The sequence below is a fragment of the Lemur catta genome, chromosome 9 (assembly GCF_020740605.2).
Source record: "Lemur catta isolate mLemCat1 chromosome 9, mLemCat1.pri, whole genome shotgun sequence".
NCBI lineage: Eukaryota > Metazoa > Chordata > Mammalia > Primates > Lemuridae > Lemur > Lemur catta.
This window is the reverse complement of record NC_059136.1, coordinates 4,200,805-4,220,448: the sequence shown is the minus strand read 5'-3', so window position 1 is coordinate 4,220,448 and position 19,644 is coordinate 4,200,805. Positions and strand designations below refer to the sequence as shown.

General features: G+C 46.8%; 1 protein-coding gene across 2 annotated transcripts; it reads left to right on the top strand.

Moving 5' to 3' along the window:
• The first annotated feature begins 4,736 nt into the window (after nucleotides 1-4,736).
• Nucleotides 4,737-19,434, top strand: LOC123645101 (putative SCAN domain-containing protein SCAND2P). Of its 2 annotated transcripts, XM_045561643.1 has the most exons (3): nucleotides 5,557-6,413; nucleotides 8,576-8,697; nucleotides 19,060-19,434. In XM_045561643.1, the coding sequence occupies exons 1-3, from the start codon at nucleotides 6,015-6,017 to the stop codon at nucleotides 19,274-19,276; spliced, it is 738 nt and encodes a 245-aa protein (XP_045417599.1). In that variant the 5' UTR covers nucleotides 5,557-6,014; the 3' UTR covers nucleotides 19,277-19,434. The 2 variants fall into 2 exon arrangements, 1 of the variants encoding a protein (XP_045417599.1); XR_006737408.1 differs by lacking the exons at nucleotides 5,557-6,413; nucleotides 19,060-19,434 and adding an exon at nucleotides 4,737-5,102 and having other exon boundaries at nucleotides 8,576-8,651.
• The last annotated feature ends 210 nt before the right edge of the window (nucleotides 19,435-19,644 follow it).

Genomic DNA, 19,644 nt, shown 5'->3' with positions numbered 1-19,644 from the left:
CAACAAATCTCTCTCTGCACTCAATCCCTCGCCCCCATGTGCAGCCTAGAGGTGTGCTCTTAGCTTAGTAACCTCTGCCTGCAGCTCCTCCAGGACCCGGACCTTGCTCCATCAGCTGTTTCCTCTCAATTTCGAGTCTCTCCCTCCCTACCGGCTTCTTCCAGCAACCTGCTCTCCTGCTGAAGTTGCTCCTAGAGTCTCAAACTCAGCATGTCCAGAACTCGCCCCCCCAACCCCCGTCGGCCTCCCCTTGCCTTTCCGCTTTGTGAGTGGCACCACCACCCACCTGGCCTCACCCAACCCAAACACCTGGCCGTCATCCCGATCCTTCCTCAGAGCTACTTGGGATCACAAATTCTGCCTCCCTACTTAACATTCCCCAGCCCTGGCGTAGTTCAGACCTTCGCTTGCACTGGTTTCCCGACTCCCTCCAGCCCTGCCCCTGCGTCTCATCCCTCATGTTGCAGCCAGCGTGAGCCGTCACTGCTCAGCTTGAGCCTTCCCGGCTCCTTGTCGCCTACAGAAAGGCCACGCTCCGTGGACAGCAGAAGAGGCCTTTCTGATGGGAACCTCTGTGGTACCTCATCGCCACACCTCTATGCCTTGCCTGTCCTTGCCCCTGGGTGGCTCCCCTTCAATGTCCCCTGCTGGGCCTTGCCTCAGTGCCTCTCCTCATTCTGCTTCCTTTTCTGGAATGCTGGGCCTGCCTGTCTGCCGGGGGCACACCTGCCCACCTTTGAAGACACAGCCAGGGCACCACCTCCTCCATGCAGCCTTCTCTGCACTTTCCTGGCAGGCGTGACCCTGCCTGTGCTCCCCTGCACTCTGACTTTAGTGCTGTGACTCTCATGACACTGACCTGTTACCCGTCTGCCTCCCCTCCTAGATCCTGCCCCTCCCTCTTTTCTGTTATGTTCATACCCGTCCTAAGGTTCCAAACTCTCTTGCACCCAGCTCAGTGCATGTAGTAGGAACTCAGGAAATATTTGCCACTTGGTTCTCTTCATAGAAATACATAGAAATGCAAGAGGCAGAGGGAGCCCAAAATTCTGGCCTGGAAAATGGATTAGGTTTCCTTTGGTAAGGTGATGAATGTAAATTAGTTTTAACTTCAGTGCTCTCTCAGTATTTACTCACATACAGTATACACACAGCTGAAGACATTTATAAAAGCAACCAACCAGTATCTTTTTTTCCCCCAACAGTTCCAATTAACCAACCAGTATCTTAATGAAACAACTTATATTTTTGAAATGTCACATAATCAAAAGCCAGTGGAAAACCATGCATCTTCTTTATTATAGCTGAATCTGTAATATACGATCTATTTTTTTCTGTTTGAACACACAGTAAAGCTTCAGAGACTTTGTCTTACTCTTTAATCCAGTGTATCCATATATCTATATTCTGAGACAGCTCCCTTTGTTTTAAACTTTTCATTGAAATTTAGCAGACAAAGCTGAGCACGGTGGCACACACCTGTAATCCCGGGACTTTGGGAAGCTGAGGCGGGAGAACTGCTTGAGGGGCAGGAGTTCAAGACCTGTCTGGGTAACAACAAGACCCTGTCTCCACAAAAAATAATTTAAAGAAATTAGCCAGGCATGATGGTGTGCACCTGTAGTCCCAGCCACTTGGGAGGCTGAAGTGGGAGCATCTCTTGAGCCTAGGGGTTTGAGGTGACAGTGAGCTTTGATTGCACCACTGCATGCCAGCTTGGGCAACAGAATGAGACCCTGTCTCAAAAAAAAAAAATATATATATATATATATATACACATATATATATAGCAGATAAATGCACACAAGTGTACAGCTCATTGAATTTTTACAAATTGCACACACTTGTGTAACCAGCGCCCACATCAAGAAACAAGTTAGCAGCACCCTAGAAATCTCCCCTGCACGCCCTCCGCGTCAGCACCTTGTCTGCCTCCTGACCCTGCCCTGAAGTTTGTGGTGTAGTGGATGCAGTATCGGGAGTTGGACAGATACGGTTCTAGATAAACTTGGATTCACCAACTACACACCTTCACTTTTATTTTATACTTTAAGGCAGGTCGTAATTAGACGACTTTTTTTTTTTCATGGAATTTTGCTTCCCTTAGGTTGTACTTATACTTTACAATAAACCGTAATAGCTTATATTAATGGCAACAAAATTTACAGAGCAATTACCATGTGCCAGGCCCTGTGCTAAGCTCTTTACTTGTTATCTCACTTAATCTGGACAACAACCCTAGGAGGCAGGTAAGTACCCTCACTCCATAGGTGAGACAGTGGAGGCTCAGAGGAGAGGTTTGGTAAGTGACTTGCCCAGCACCTCTTAACCGTGACTCCTTAACCTTCACTCCGTGAAGTCAGTTAACTCCACTGCATTGTTATAGCCATGAGAAATAGCTGATAGGAACAAATGGATAAAACAAAACAAAATAAAACTGATAGGCCAGGTGTGGTGGCTCACGCCTGTAATCCCAGCACTTTGGGAGGCCAAGGTGGGAGGATGGGTTAAGGCCAGCCTAGGCAACATAGTGAGAGCCTGTCTCTACAAAAAATAAAAATAATTAGCCAGGCATAGTGGTGTGCACCTGAATCACAGCCACTCAGAAGGCTGAGGCAGGACAATGGTTTGAGCCTAGGAGTTTTGAGGTTGCTGTGAGCTATGATGACGCCACTGCACTCTAGCAAGGGTGACGAGTGAGACTCTGTCTCAAAAAAAAATTTTTTTTTTAAATAAAAACTGATATGTTAGCTACAATTTTTAGTCTTCTACCTAGCTAGGGTCAGGTCTATGCACAACTGTAATTACTTAGTCCCTCTTTGCACATGAGCAGTGATTGCCCTTCCTGGCCCTTTATCTCTGATGGGGATCCTGTCTCAGCCAGGGAGTTCAGCAGGAGCTCCACCTCCTGAGCTTGCTGTACCCACAGCCTCTCACAGACGGCCTTGGGGCTTTTCAAGTGGAGGGTCGTTCTAACCTCCCTGCTCCCTGGCCCTGTTAACCTATTTCAAATCTTTGGACAAAATACAGTCTTTCCTTTTTTTTACCCTCTTTATAAAATATCCCAAGGCCACAGGGGAAGTGGATATAGAATTGTGTGGGTGGCTGGTAAGATTTTGAAAGCAGGAGATTACAGAACCTGGCAGAGAGGAAGGGCCTGTGGTTAACTCCCTTTGGCTTTCCAACCCTTCCTTGGTGCAGCTGAGCTCATGCCTCTGAGCAGAGGCTGTGGCTCCAGGGCCTACCTGCCCCAGGATCCCTCTCTCCTGCTCACTCTTCCCGGTGTCCCTCACTGAGACGTTCTATTCATTCACAGGCCAGAGGCAGCTGTGGGAGAACTGCTGGGAGAGGTTCTCACTCCAGCGACACTTTACTGGAGTCCTTCATAACTCATGGACTATGTAAAACACGTAAACGCAGAGCTGCTCTGGTGACTGGAAGGTGGGAACCCAAAGGCCTCTCCTGGGTTGGGCCTTTGCCCCACCTTGCCAGTCCCTGAGGCAGCTCAGGAATTTCAGGGCTGGTCCAGGGAATGGTTTGAAAGCTAGATGTGTGTGCAGGCGAAGAGTGTTGGCCTGAGTTTCCACATGAGCCCTCTCAGGAGGAATTGTCATGGCTGGACCCGGTAACTGGCTCTCCGGAGAGCCCCTCCTGTCATCCTGTGCTTTCTCTCACCACAGGCTGCTCTTACTGGGGGAAATCACAGCTTCACCTACCTCCACTAGATCTGGACCTTTCATGTGTTAAATAGGGAGTGAGACCTACTATGCCGGATTCCAGGATTCCTTGTTGCAACCAAACCAGATAAAATGCGTAAATTAGACACTAAATAAAGTGGTTTCCTGCCCCCTTTCCCTGAGGTTGCACCTTCTTCCATCCTGAGCTCTCCCTACCCCTCTCTAGTATTTCTGACAAGTTGTTTCCTTTGAACTCGCTTCCACCTGGCATGTATCACACAGCATTGGAGTTATTTGGGTTCTTCCTGGCAGCGTTTTCTTAAATGCATCCTCAGCTGGACTGCACTTCTAAGAGGAAAGCAGTGTTTCGCTTTTTGTTTTCTGCCACCACAGCACACCCACGGCCTGGTGCTCGGCCCAAAGCAGATGCTCCACGGTTGTTTGTTGAATGAATAAACGTCAATGGTGTTCCTCTCGAATGACCCAGGACTGTGCACGCAGGAAATGAGGACGTGTGAGGCGTGAGGGGAGAAGAGGTGGAGGGAGGATCGTAGTGGTGAAGCATTTCCACAGCTGGCAACCAGAGAAAAGCACTTTAAGTGGCAGAAAACCTGAACTGGAGTCCCAGCTCCGTAATCAACAGACCCTCCTCAAGCCGCCTCGGGGTATTCATCTATGTAACACGGGTAAATAGAGATTAACAGGTTTAAACGGCCGCCCTCAGCCCTAAGTGAAACGCGTTTAAAGGGCACTCTCGCTCCGAGTCGCCAGGGCCGCGCAGGGCGACAGGCATCCTCCTCCCCCGGGAGGCAGGACCCACGCGCCCCGCAGCCGGGTCGGTTCTAGCCCCAGCAGGCGGCGTGCAGTAAGGCAAGTCCTACCCGTCGTCAATGGTTGGTCTGGAAGAAAGAGGCGCTCGAGACATCCTCATATGTTATTGGTTAGTGCTGCTGTCTGTCTGCGGGCGGAGGCCTCTGGGAAATGTAGTTCCGCGAATACAAAAATGCCTCTGGGCCTCGGCTTCCGCTTCCGGTGTTCCGCAGCCATCCGATGCCCGGGCTGGGGACTCTGGGTTCGAGTGTGGTGCTGTGGACGTTGCGTGGCCGCGGAGAAGGTGCCACTGGGTCTAGTCGTCCGTATTCGCAGGGCCTAGGCGGGCAGGAGCGGCTGTCACCTCGAGCCAGGGCCGTCCCCGCCGGGTGGTCGTGGCCGGGCCGCGAGCGGGGTCGGGCCGCCTGGGCTCAGGAGCGGACCAGGGGCAGGCTACGGCCCTCGTGCTGGCGGCGCTCGCCTTCCAGCGGCCCACTGGGCCTGGAGAGGACGTCCGTGGCTCTGTGGCCGCCGAGGCGCCCCGCTCCCCAGGGCCCGCGTTTGACCCATAAAGCTGCAGAGAAGGTCGCCCGCGGAGCAGAGTAGCCTTCCAGTGTAAGTCACGCTCTGTGAGCTGGTCGGGTCACCCAGTTCACGGTCAGAGGGCTGAGCCACTGTCCAGTTTCCTTCCATAAACCAGCTGCATGACCTTGAGCAAGTCCCTGGGGGTCTCTGGAGCCATGACTGCTTCTGCCCTAGGATCCTTGAAGCCAGAGCATCTCTTAACTTTCCTTCCAACTCTAACATCCCGTGAGTCTGTTTTTATTATTGTCTTAAAGATTGTAACCTTAACCAGGGTAAATCTCCTTGTTTGGGAGAGTTCTGATGCCAGGGCTGAGGAATCCAGAACGGGGCGCCCAAGGCTGAGAACCCAGCCAAAGGTGAGGGCAGTTGAGCAGCCGGAGCATTTGAATCTCTGAAATTCAGAGCCAGCGCCACCCCAGTGCTGCTCTCCATGGTGCTGCTACCTTAGGTGCCTTCTCAGACTTGTGCCAGACATTTACTTTGCAACACCCTGGAGTTCCGAAGATCAGTGGCTTGGGAGGGTGGGCAGTTTATTGTCCCATACATAATCTCCATCGGCCCATTGGCATTCTTCAGTGGATAACTGGCCTTTCCTCAGCCTTACGATGATTGCCATGTAAACACAGATTCAAGCTCCTCTACTTTCTGACCAGATTAGCAGCCCTTGACCCCTCTTAACAAACTTCTGGACTGCCTCCCCAGTGACAGAGGGTATCCAGGCATGGAGTGGGGTGGGGACTGGAAGGTTCTCTTCTCAATCCTGCTAGGTTAATACTTGTGATTTTCACTAGAGTTCACTTTGTAATGTGTGTCTCTGACTCCAGAATTTCGAGTTCCACTTAGTGACGCCTAACTGAAGATGGCTTCCAAGTGAGGTGACAGAAGAGATTTGAGCTTCAGAGTGCAGTTGCAAGGCTTTTTTTTTTTTTTCTGAGCTGAACAATGGCTGTAGCTGTGGACCAACAAGTCCAGACTCCACAAGTACAAGATCTTGAAATAGTGAAACTGGAAGAAGATTCCCACTGGGAGCAGGAAATTTCCCTTCAAGGGAATGACTCTGGCCCAGAGATATCCCGCCAGAGCTCTTGGCATTTTTGCTATCAAGAAGCATCAGGACCCCGGGAGGCCCTCAACCAACTCTGGAAGCTCTGTCACCAGTGGCTGAGACCAGAAAAGTGTGCAAAAGAGCAAATCCTAGAGTTGCTAGTCCTGGAACAGTTCCTGACTGTCCTTCCCCCGGAGACCCAAATCTGGGTTAGACCACAACATCCAGAGAGTGGCGAGGAAGCCGTGGCTCTGGTAGAAGACTTACAGGAAGAGCTTGGAAGACAGAGGCTGCAAGTGAGATATAAGAACATAGTTCTGAGTAGTTAAAATAGAGGAATGTGAGAGATGGAACCACCTTGGGTTGCCAGCAGTGTAGGAGACATGCAGTAATTTGCTATTTGTGTCAAACTAGAATTTGCTTATTCCATGGTCCAGGTAGCTGCAGCTTTCTTTCCAAGTTCCAACTGACTCTTCAGAGAATGCATGACACTGGCTGCTTTGAGTGTTGGTCCCTGCCATTACATAAGAGAGTTGTTTAAAATGGCTTGAGCATCACTCTGAGCAAGGAGGAACACATATGACAGGGATCTGTTTTTGGAGAACAGCTCTCATTCTGCAGCAGTCAGCCCGAAGCAAGGGGCTCCACTGGTCTTTATTGATGTAATTAAACCTACTGCAAAATAGCTGAAGTATTGGTTGGCCCTATGTGTTTTACCTAGGAGTTGGCAGGGCAGGTAGGAGCAGCCCCCAGGAGCTCCGGGTGGCCAGGCTGCAGTGGGCCTGGGTTCCAGGCTTATCTCCATGAAATATTCCACACATCCACACTCCTTACTGCTGCTGCAGGGATTTGCATAAGACTGGCTTTCTCTTTTGCTTCTTTGTGTCTTGGGATGTTTAAGTTTTAGCTCCTACAGAATTTTGATGACTTCCAGTCCTTAAATAGGGACAGGATGTGCTCTCAGAGAAGAGGGAATCCTCAGGATCAGTACTGAGTTCTATAAACATCCATCCAAAGCAAGCACAGAAAGAATTCATGCGTCTGTTCCAGGCAACGGTGAAGGGCTCACAGGCAGAACCAGAGGAACTATTGAACCACAGCCCCAAAACAGAACCCCAATCCTTCCATGACAGTGGTAAGAAATACTGATAGCAGTGTGGGGAGGAAGGAGGGACCCTTCTGTGGGGAGGGCTTAAGATTACTCTGAGTGCAGAAAGCTGGGTAGAGGGTACAGCTCCCTTCTACTTGGAAGATGTGGCATGTGAACTGAGGATGACTGCATGAATCTGTGAGATCCTAAATAGGTACCTCCAAAGGGAAGAAGGACCTTGGTTGGCATAGGGGAGCCTGTGGCACCTTTCCTTATGTGAGTGAGAGATTACTGGTCCTAGTAGGAATAGATTTTAGGCCTGGTTAGTGGGAAGGATACGAGGTAGGGTTAAACTAAGGTGCAGTAATCCTTAAAACAGGCAGATGTCCCCAAACCAAAACTAAAAAACAAAATTATAAAACCCTGACTGTCAGTACCTGGATGGATATAGAAGGGAAAACCTATAAACTTCATCTTAGAAATGTATCATTTTGGATTTTTAACAACCTTTTATAGGTCAAAACAGATACTAAGAGGAGGAAGACTCTTCTGTTTCTGAACTCAGTTGGGCCAGTCCCCAAGAGGAGTTGAGAACCATGTACTCTAATGGCTCCTTTCTCCTCTCCCAGCCCTGCCTGATGCTCAGGCTCTAGGAATTCCTACAGAGAAGAGCTGTGGTGACCAGGGATGGTCAGCAGCTCCCAGGTGAGCCAGACTTTTCTCTACTCAGGTTACCTTTTACTACTGAGTGGGCTCTCTGCAGCCAACTCTCTTGCTGCTCAGAAGTTCCAAAATAGTTTTACCCAGTGAGGAAGCCCAGTGACTTTACAGATTAGGCTTTAAAATTCCGTCAGCCTGCAAAAGGTCTTCCAAATCTCCTTATTTATATAAGGCAGTGCCACAGTGTGGTAGCAAGGGATTGCATTAAAATTATTCTTTTCCTTGACCCTGAAACTATATTGATTTGTTTGTTTGCCTTAAAGGTACTGGTTGCTTCTTTCATTCTACTTCTGGATCTTGTTCACATGGCATTCAGTATTATCTTGTGAGGGGAAAAACAAAGACAAAAACAAAAAGCTTCAGAGACAGACAGCCCTGAGTTCAAATCCCGGCTATGACCTGTACCAGCTGTGTAACTTTGAGCAAGTCTGAAAAGCTGCTGGCTCAGTGCACAGGTGTTCAGTAAATGTTAGCTTATTTCCTTTCTTTCTTTCCTCCTGTGCTCTCTTCCTTTCATTGCATTTAAAAGCCAAAGAGAACTCATTTTTGTATTTCTTCTGTTTTGTCATTTGCTCTGTGACTCAGGCATTATAGAAGCATTTGGTCCTAAGGCAGTATGTTTTGAGGAGGGGTGTTATGTCTCCTCAGGAGCTGATGACATTTGGTGATGTGGCTGTATGTCTCCCAGGAGGTACTGAGGCAACTAGAACCTGGACAGAAGAACCACCTAGAAGTAACTTGGCAGAACTCTGCAAAGGGGGTCTTGCTAGGTAAGAATGACTTTTTCCTTTACAGTCAAAGTTAGCCATAGGGTTTTTGTAGTATTCATTACTGTAGATCTTTTCTGGGTTGAATGTTTCAAATCAATACCTTCCTTCAGTCTTGTTTGAAAGAAATATGGAAATCCAATACCATAGTCAGTGTCACCAAGAATGAGTTTCATGAGCCCAGAAAAGATATTAGATTCAAAGCTCATCTTAGGGAGACGGTCAGTTTAGGAGTGTGCCTGAATTTTATTTGTTATAAGATAGATGAATGTGGATATACAGTTACGGATTGGGGCATGAATTTTTTTCATTTTTACCAGTGCCCAGAGCATGGGAAAAAGTTCAGTAAGAGTTCTACCCTCACCAGCCATCACAGGATCCGCACAAGGGAGAAACCCTATAAATGTCTTGAATGTGGGAAAAATTTCAGTGATTGCTCAAATCTCATTACCCACCAGCGAATTCACACTGGAGAGAGACCCTATAAATGTGGAGAATGTGGGAACAGCTTCAGTCAGAGCTCAAGTCTCATCATACACCAGAAAATCCACACAGGAGAAAAACCCCATGAATGTAGTGAATGTGGGAGGTGATTCAACAATAGTTCGCATTTTTGTGCGCATCGGAGAACCCACGTGGCAGAGAGAGATTCTAAATGTACCCAAATGTAGGGGAAATGTCTTGAAAGCATCAAGTCAGGCTGGGCTCAGTGGCTCACACCTGCAATCCCAGCACTCTGGGAGGCCGAGGTGGCAGGATCGCTTGAGCTCAGGAGTTCGAGACCAGCCTGAGCAGGAGCTAGTCCCCATCTCTACTAAAAATAGAAAAATTAGCCAGGCATTGTGGCATGTGCCTGTAGTCCCAGCTACTTGGGAGGCTGAGGCAGGAAGATCACTTGAGCCCAGGAGTTTGAGGTTGCAGTAAGCTATGATGACCTCACTGCACTTTAGCCTGGGTGACAGAGTGAGACTCTGTCTCAAAAAAAAAAAAGAAAAGAAAAGAAAAAGAAATAAAGCATCAATCTGAAAATACTAGGGAATCTATTCCAAAAAAAGTGTTTGTCTTGCCTTTGATTCTATACCATGTGACCCATATGAGACGAAGAGAGAGATTTTAGATACCAGTCCAACAGACTTTATTTTCTCTCACTACATACTCACTTGGCTTATGAAGTACTACTCAGGGTTTTTTATTCATGCTGTTGAAATGGAAGCCAATTTCCAAAGGATTCAGAGACTAGTTTTGAATTTGAGTATGTCACCATCTCAGTGTATCTTCATTGTGATTCTGTGCCTTACTTTTCACAGCTTGTTAATAGGGGAGTGAGAGTCTTGTCCCTGAAACCCTCCCTCAAGGACAGATGAGGCCCTGTCCTCCTGTGCTGATGACTTTAATGATGGTTGTCAGCTGCGGAGCCAGCAATACTGGGCTGTTTCTTTTTTAAGCACTAGGCAGCTAGACAAGAGTTTATTAATAAAATTTTAAAAGCCTTCTATTGTTCTCCCTGTGGGAGGATTGGGTGGGGCTCAAGACTTGTCTACGTAGGACTTGTCTACATTTCCCCAAATTTCTTTCTTTCTTTTTTTTTTTGAGACAGGGTCTCACTCTGTCATCCAGGCTAGAGTGCCGTGGCATCATCACTGCTCACTGCAACCTCAACCTCCTGGGCTCAAGTGATCCTCCTGCCTCAGTCTCCTGAGTAGCTGGGACTACAGGTGCATGCCACCATGCCCTGATTTTTCTATTTTTTGTATGGATGGGGGTCTTGATGTTGCTCAGGCTGGCCAAATTGCTTTTTGAGATTTGCATGGGGTTCACTTGGGAGGAAAGCATTCTATTATATATTTGGAGGAGGGAAAAGCAGAGAAGTTCTAGACCGGTGGTTGGCTTTCTAAACCATAATGTGCTCCTCCCCTCAAGATATTTGGTTGAACCATATGAGATTGCCATTTTTGATCTGTAAAACCAGCAATTTCATGATTCAACCTAAATAGAATTTCTGAGTGGCAGGACTGTTGTAGAGCCTTTCAGCTCATTCTGTATCCAAAAAATGTGAGATTGGGTCTAGGAGGTTGTGAACCAGGATAACAAAGTAGATAAAGCGTTTTCTGTTTGTAAATATGTCCAGAACAATAACTAAGAACCACAGTATTAAGAAGTCTCCTAGTTGGAGGGTCTGCCTCTGTCTCACCTGCCTCTGACAAGCCCACTAGTTCCTGTCTGTGCTTGTATCTCCAGATCCTGGAGGGAGCCCACGTGCAGGCCAACAGGTTCTCATAGATTCGGGCCCCTCTGTAAGAGCATAGGTCTTGCAGGTACTCTGACATGCAGAACACATGGGGCTTGGAAATAAGTGGAACAGTTTCTCCTCCTCAAAACAGTTGCCTTCGTGTGTTTGATTATTTTTTCCCACAACCTTCCAGAAACCCATTAATTATAAAACAAAGCACAATCTATACACATTATGATTCTCCCTAATTAGATTTATAAAACAGGATTATTAGGTAATGAGTATTTTAAAAACATAAAAGAACTTGTTCAAACAAATGTCTGTCAAAAGTAGTCACTTTGTTTTTCTCACCCCCACCCAAAGTAGTCACTTTGATGGGCTGTGGACTTTTTATGTTGTTCTATACTATTCAACACATTCTTAGGGTTTTTCTTTAAGAACTGTCTTCAAACCACCTTAGAAAGCCTCATCTCCATGAGGTATTTCCAGGATGTACAGTAGTTAGGGTCTTGCACACGGAAAGGGCTTAATAAATGCTGACAGGTGGCTCACACCTGTAATTCTGGCACTTTAAGAAGCTGAGTTGGGAGTATTGTTTAAGGCCAAGAATTTGAAGCCAGTCTGGGCAACATAGCGAGACCCCATCTCTACAAAATTTTTTTTTAAATTAGCCAGGCATGGCAGCACACACCTGTAGTCCTAGCTATCAGGAGGCTGAGGCAGGAGGATCACTTGAGCCTAGGAGATCAAAGCTGCAGTGACCTACAGTCATGCCACTGCACTCCAGACTGGGCAACTGAGCAAGATCCTGTCTCTTAAAAAAATTGTTGATAGAATGGACACCGTGTTTATCTAGCCTGGTATCTGTCATATCCATGAGACTTGGCTGTGCCCAATTTCTGCTTTCCCAAAATAGAATCCCTTCAAAGGATGTCAATTTGCTCACATTGAGGAGACTTTTAAAAGGGCCTGTTGTTGGAGACAGTTTTCAAAGAAGTATTCCAGAAATCTGAGCTTAGAATTTTTTTGCAAGGCCAGGAAATAAATCTGCTGTAGATTATTTAAAATCATTTCACTCTCTCAATGAGAAATTCTTACTTAGGTGGAAATTCATCCTACTAATACCTGAGATGTAGCTCTGCATTGTAAAAAGACTGGAAATAAGCAGATTCCCTTTTGGAAACTGCCATCACACTTCTTTGGAATGGAACAAGAAGATTCAAATAATATCCACACTATTTTATCTCACATGTATTTTCCCTTAGTGAAGTAATGGGAAAATTAAGCTGCAGACTTGTAAATATTTCATAAATATCTTACAATCTTTAAAGCAGTATGACATGTCAGATAGCAATGAGTTAAACTGTGGTTTAATAGTTACATGGAGATGTTTCCCAATGAACCTCAATGTAATATGATTTTTACAGTGTTCTAATTTTGATTTGATACTACAGTCACTCATTATCTTGCTCAAAAGTGTTCTGAGCTACCTTTTTGTCTACCACCGTACTCAGAGGTACAAAGCTCTGGAGGCTCTTGTTTTTAACTCTATTCAAAAGCAATCATGGCTTCAAAGTATCTGAACTAGACAAATCGGTGGTGGCTTTTGTAAGCTGTTTACTTAGAAATCTCTCAAGATAAAAATAATGAAAGCTATAATTGGGAATGCATGAAATTCACTTATTATAAACGTTGCAATAGATGATACATTTAGTTAATCAAATTATGCACTGCAAAATTTTTATTGAAGAAACTCATAGCAAAAATACTGATTCTCATTTAGAGATAGCAGGAAACACTGAGGTTGGATTTCAAGACATTAATCCTAGCCAAAGCTGATGCAAGTGTATTAACCCATTGAATAAATTAACTCCAAGTGAATTCTGTGAGTGAAATGGTCAAATGGAGAGGTGTTTTTATCAAATTAATCATTAGATTTTAAGCTGCAGAGCAGAGACTTGTGTGAGACTGATGTCTGCAAAGAATGGAATAGGCCAGGATGGAGACCTGCAAATACCACTCCATGGTGAGCACGACCCCTTCCCAGTGGAGTTGCCCCAGAACAGGCTACTTCCGACAACTTTGTTCCACCCCCAGAGAACGTGGCTTTTCTCCCTTTATTCCTCTCCTGGGCTCTGGCTTTCTAGTCTCTGCAACACAGTCCTGCAGTCAAGAACTTGAAGTGAAAATTATAACAGCTTATAGTGACTCAGTATTTATAGTGTCAGGCCCTGTGCTAAGCACTTTATCTACAGGGTCTCATTTAACCATCTCAGCCATTCCATGAGACAGTACTATGATCAGGCCCATTTTGTAGACGGGAGACAGCACAGAGCTGGGACTTGGGCCCTGATCTGTGTGACTCCAACGCTGGAGTCTTAATCATGTTCTATCAGCCTCCCAGCTGCAACTGCGGGAGTCACAGCTTATCTTGGGCTTGGGTTCTAAAGTCAGGAAATGAGTGTGTATAGTCAAAATTACTCTTGCAGATCCTTCCTGAAGCCCATTAGGTAAGGGGCTGTGAGCTGCATACTGCTGAAAGCCCAGGGATCAAAACCTCCGGGAAACAGCATGATGCTTTCTCACAGCTGCCCTGGGTGGCTAGAACGGCTAGCTGGTCCGTGTCACTGAGGCGACTCCCTCCCTCGTACAGGCCACCTCACCTCCCTGTGTCCCATGTTCTCATTCACAAAACAGGGAGGTTGTTGAACTGTCACTCCTGATTCTGAGGTCAGATTCTCCAAGCACATCACCATCATTCGAAACATATGATCCTGGCAGCAGGCCCAGGACCTAATCCTAATACCATGAGACCCCGGGCAAAGAGTGCAAATGGAGGGTCACATGCTCTAACACATGTCTAAATATTAAAAGTTATAAAGCAAGCTAACAAACTGTTAAATTCTTATCCTATTCTTATCCTCCTACTTTGACAAATATACCTTATTATGATGTGGAAGACCAGATTTTGGCTTTTGTTTTTTTAAGTTTTAAACCCAGTTGTTTTTAGTATTTGTAAAATTGTCACCACTATCTAATCCTTTACATTTTCACTGCCCCAGAATGAAACCCTATACCCTCAGGAGTCTCTCCCCCTTCCCCTACTCCCTGTCAACCACTAATCTACTTTCTGTCTCTATAGATTTGCTTGTTCTGAACATTTAGTATCAATGGAATCGTATAATAAGAGGCCTTTTGCATGTGGCTCTTTTACTTGGCTTAATGTTTTCAAGGTTCATTCATGTTGTAGCACGTATCAGTACTTCGTTGTTCTTTTGGGCCTAATAATATTCCATCATAGGGACATACCATATTTTGTTCATCCATTCATCAGTTGATGGACAGTTGGCTTGTTTCCACTTTTTGGCTATTGTGAATAATGCTGCTGTGAACATTCATGTACAAGTTTTTGTGTGGACATATGTTTCTAGTTTTCACATAAATACCTAGGAGTGGAATTGCTGGGTCATACGGTAACTCTATGTTTAACCTTTTGAGGAACTGCCAGTCTTGTTTTCCAAAGAGGCTGCATAGTTTTACATTCCCAAGGGCAGTGTATGAGGGTTGCAATTTCTCCACATCCTCTTCAACACTTGCTATTGTCTGTTTTTTATTATAGCAATCCTAGAGTGTATAAAGCCATGAAGCTAGCTTTTGAATTTAGAATTTTGGAGTCCTCAGAGTTCCATGATGGAACATGATGGTGTGGGAGGGACCATTACCTGTCCTCCCCCTTCTCCTCCTACCTCCTGCTCTGACTGGTGATAGCCTTGCATGCAAGTATGTGGACACTCGCTCTGTCCACACAAGCTCTGTCCACATTCCCCACATACAGCCACCCCCTGGCCACCTTGCAGGCCTAGAGTGCGCACACCAACTGCATAGTCTGCCCGTGGGAGGACAGAACTGGAAAAGAGGCTGAGTAGATTCTGGAAGCAGGCTCTGGATATTTGGACCCGGAATTTTGGGTCCTGTATGCCTGGAAGATGATCTGGAAGAGGAGTTAGGGTCTGTGGACATACACCCTTGGCCCTGTGGACTTCTGCCCTCATGGAGAAGGGCACGGCCAGAGGAGGGTTGGAATGGGGCCCTCTAAAGAACCCAGCCTTGGTTTCCACTTTTTAACAATTGTGGTAAAATATGCATAACAAAATTTACTTCAGTGGTATTTAAGTACATTCAATTATTGTGCAACTACACCACTACTAACTTCAGAACATTTTTATCTTCCCAAACTAAAACTCTGTACCCATTAAACATTAACTCCCCATTCTCCCTCCCCTCAGTCCCTGGCAACCACCATTCTACTTTCTGTCTCTGTGAATTTGCCTGCCGTGGGTACCTCATGTAAGTGGAATCCTGTGATATTTGTCCTTTTGTATCTGAATCATTTCCCAGCATCCATTTCTCCCAGGTCTAAGGGAAGCTCTGGGCAGGGAAAATCTGAACCACTTGGTTGACTGGTTGAGTGACACTTCATACATCATACGCATCCAAGATAGCAAACGAGCATGTGAAGACACCACCACAGATTTGAGCATGTGATCACACATCTCTGACCGTTCCAGCAGAAGGCCCACATCCCCTCATCCAGAAATCATAATAGCCATCTCACTTATCCATTCACACTGCCCTGTCACGCCATTTAATTCCTTCAGCGACTCCAGGCTCAACTCCTTGGCACAGTACACAGAGCACCACAAATTGGCCACAGGCTGTTTTCTCCGTTGCATTTCCAGCTCCCTTTGTCCCCAAGCTGGGGCTGCATCTTTCTCACTTCTGTCTTTTCATATGCGGTTCTCTCTGTCCGGAGGTAGAATACAACTCAGCACCTCCCCTGATCACACCTGATCCCCAGCCAAGCAGAACATACGACCCCCTTCCCTCTCCCAGTGCCCCCCAATTAGTGGGGTCATATTTTATACATCTCTGTCTCGTATCCGCACCCAGCATCGTGCTTGGCACACACTAATGCTCAGTAAGTGCCAGTTGAGAGAATCAGACCTATAGCATCGCCTCCTCCCACAGCTGTGGGGACACTGCTTTCCTTCCCAACTCCGACAACTGGACTCATTCACAATAACCCATCACACAGACCACATGGGGTGGGGACTGTTCCTGTTTTGTTCATTCATTCAGTCTTTATTGCACGCTCTCTCTCCGCCCACCTGTCTCAGGCTGCTGGTTCTTTCTTACCCGTGTTTCTCTCCACGTGTGCTCTAGTCAACAGGGCCTGTCTCCTTCCACAGACCCTCGTTCCTGTTCCCAGAAAGCCAGCCTTAGGCGCGGTGGAGCTGGCCTTCGCACCGACTCCAGCCCTTAAGCCCTCATCCCTGTGAGCGGGTTGGGGCACCTGGGTCAGATGCCCACTCTGGTCCCACCGGCTGTGGCCAGGTGGGACTGGCTAACGCGCCCTTTTAGAGGACTCGGGTGAGTGGGCGGCAGTCCCAAAGAAGGGGGCTTGGGCTGAGCCCCCAGAGACGTGACCTGCTAGAACATTCTTCACTCCCCTGGACATGCCTCAGCATGCCCCTCCCCTGGTGACATCCTTCCCTACCGTGACGCATTCGATTCTGGACACATCCTTGTGCGCACACACAGGGGAAAAAGCTGCCCCGAATTGGCTTACCTTCTCTACGTTGCTACTTGCTGGATTTCTTGCTTCCTTCTCTTTAATCCTCTCCAAATTGCTACGTAGTCTTTCTTTTATATTACCTTGAATTTCTGTGAGGCCAAAAAAGTTCCTGAAGCCTTCTCTTTTACGTGCCAGGGAACCTCCGCGCTCCTTGGCCGCCCCTGAGCTGGGTGGATCGTGCTGACGTGTGAACGGCCAGTCGCCTTTTGTCCCTTTAGGGGTTCTCTGGGACATCTTCCTAAAATTGCTGAGAGAAACCCAGGAGTTTCTTCCTGTGGAATGTGTAGACTCTCAAAGAAGCATTTTGGAAATCTGGAGGTGGGGGAGAATTTGTAGTTGTCACAAACATTGGGGGTACAACTGGAATTCGGTGGCAGGGGCTACACGGATGAGTGCAGTGTCCGAGACGGGCACCGCAAACGCCCCGCCGGGCTGGCGCGGGGCGGGATTCTCCGTGTGGGCGCGTCAGCGTCCCCTGGAGACTGACCAGAAATGCAAGTCCTTGGGCTCCACCTCAACACCTGTGGCGGCTTTATCAGTGGCAGCTTGGCTAGGTGGAACCGCATTCCCCAGACTTCACTCCCGTCTATGCTTCCAGGCAGAGTAGACCAGAAGAGACATTGTCGAGCAAGATTTGGCGGGTGCCGGCGAGGCGGCCGCCATGCTGCGCGGGGGCCGGCGCCCTGGACATGCGCACTTGCGCCTCGCGCGCCCCGGCCAGGGCACGTTTGGCGCCGTGGTGGGGCGTGCAGCCTCCTCAAGACTGGAGACAGCTGGCCCTTGCTCGGCACTCTCCGCCTCCGTCTTCCCTTCCCAGCGGCCTGCTCAGGGGCCTCGCGCTCCAGCCTCAGATGTGAGGCCAGCGGCCTGACTGAGGCTGAGCAGCTCCCCCGGTTAGGAAAGCGCCGATGCCTGTAGTTAGTGTGTGTGTGTGTGTGTGTGTGTTTCTTTACCCGGGTCTTGCTCTGTAGGCTGGAGTGCACTGGAGTCATCACAGCTCCCTGCAACCTCAAACTCCTGGGCTCCAGAGATCCTCCTGCCTCAGCCTCCCAATTAGCTGGTACTACAGGCACTCGCCGCCACGCCTGGCTTAATTTTTCTAGTTTTTGTAGGGATGGTGTCTCACTGTCGTTCAGGCTGGTCTCGAACTCCTCGCCTCAAGTGACCCTCCTGCCTCAGCCTCCCAGAGTGCCAGATTACAGGCGTGAACCACTGTGCCTGCTCCAATATCCTTTTTGCTGTTACTCATTGAATATTTTTTCTTTCTTAAATATTGGAGTCAGATTTTATACTTTAAAAATTTAAAATAATTTCCAAATTAACATATAATCATGTACACTATTCTATTTCTTCTTCTCTAGATCTGTTGTGATATCCTTGTTCTATTTTATTCATTTTTTCCCTTTTTCTTGATTAATTGCAGAGGTCTGAATGTAGTGCCAGGCATTTGCCTATTTGTCTTCGGGTCCTTTCCCTGCTGTGGTCTGCATTGCAGGGTGCTGACTCCTGCTCACTGCATTGTCCAGGCTCCCTTGGCAGTGACCTCCAGGTAGACTTGGCCAGTGGCACTGGCAGGATATTGGAGGGTGGAAGGAAACCAGAGGATTTCTCCTCCTCTGTACTTCTGCAGTCTTCAGTTGTCTCCTCTGCAGGTTGAGGACCTGCTTGGCAGCCCCTGCCGCAGGGTCCCAGCTCTAGCCAGGCAGGATAACTGCTCAGCTCTGCCAAGAGGCCCCACTCTTGTCACACCCACCCACCACCTCCTTTTGTCCGTCTGTGACAACTTCTTGCAGTTGCTCATCTCTGAGTGCCTCACCTCTTGCTTCCTTTTTCAGAGATCTCATACCTAAATTCCCTCAACTGAATTACCTGGTGTGGGTTCAATCTTCCTGGCCAGAACATGACTAATATATACCTTATCAATATTTTTCAGGAAAGCAGCTTTTAAATTCATGCATCGATTCTACTGTTTTCCAAATTACTCATTTCTGCTTTTATTTGCTAAAATAGTTTAGCTTAGTAAGAGGCATGCAGCTAATCCAGCTGGGGGAAGCCCTGCTTTGTATCACTTGCCAATTTCTGAGGTGTAAATATTCTCACCATGGCTGATTTCAAGCTACCAATGTCACATACTGAACACAGAGTTGGGAAGAGAGCTACAGAATCAGCTGCTCTTAGGAAGGGGGAAATGATTGAGAAGACTCCAGAAAATGGCAAAGATGATCATGTCTTAAAATTGGAAAATCTAAATTAGACGTCTCCAAAATATAACATTATTGTCAACTTCATTGTTAAGTAATCAAAAAATTCATTTCATTTAAAAGTTTATGTTAGGTTTTCCTCACTTCAAAATAATTCCCAAGGGCTATGGACTGAATTGTGTCCCCTCAAAATTCGTATGTTGAAGCCTTAATTGCCAATGTGACTATATTTGGAGATAGGGCCTTAGGGGGTAATTAAAGTTAAATGAGGTCATAAGGGTGGGGCTCTAATCTGACAGGATTGGTGGCTTTATAAGAGCAAGAGGTCTCAATCCCCAACCGCCAGCCACAGCACATACAGAGAAGAGGTCACGTAAGCACAGAGCAAGATGGTGGCGCCTACAAACCACGAGAAGCCTCACAATGAAACCTACCTTCCCAGCCTTCAAAACTATGAGAAATAAATTCGTTTGTTTCAGCTACCCAGTCTGTGGCATTTTGTTATGTCAGCCCTAGCTAAGGAATACACCAAGCATACCCAATTGATAGCCAAGATATTAGAGCCCATAATGGTTACAGAGTTTGTGTTTGGCGTGATAAAAAGTTTTAGAAATAGATGGTGGTAATGGTTGTACAACTTTGTGAATGTAATTAATGTTACTGGATTGCACACTTAAAAATGGATTAAAATGATTAAGCTTTGCTACATATATTTTATGATTTTTAAAAATTAATGTAACATACCAAAAACCATTGAACTGTATACTTTAGATGGGTGAACTGTATGGTGTGTGAATTCTATCTCAATAGAGATATTTTTAAACAAATCAAAGGCCAAACTGTGACTAGTAAATCATTTCAAAAGCAAAATTGCTGAAAATTCT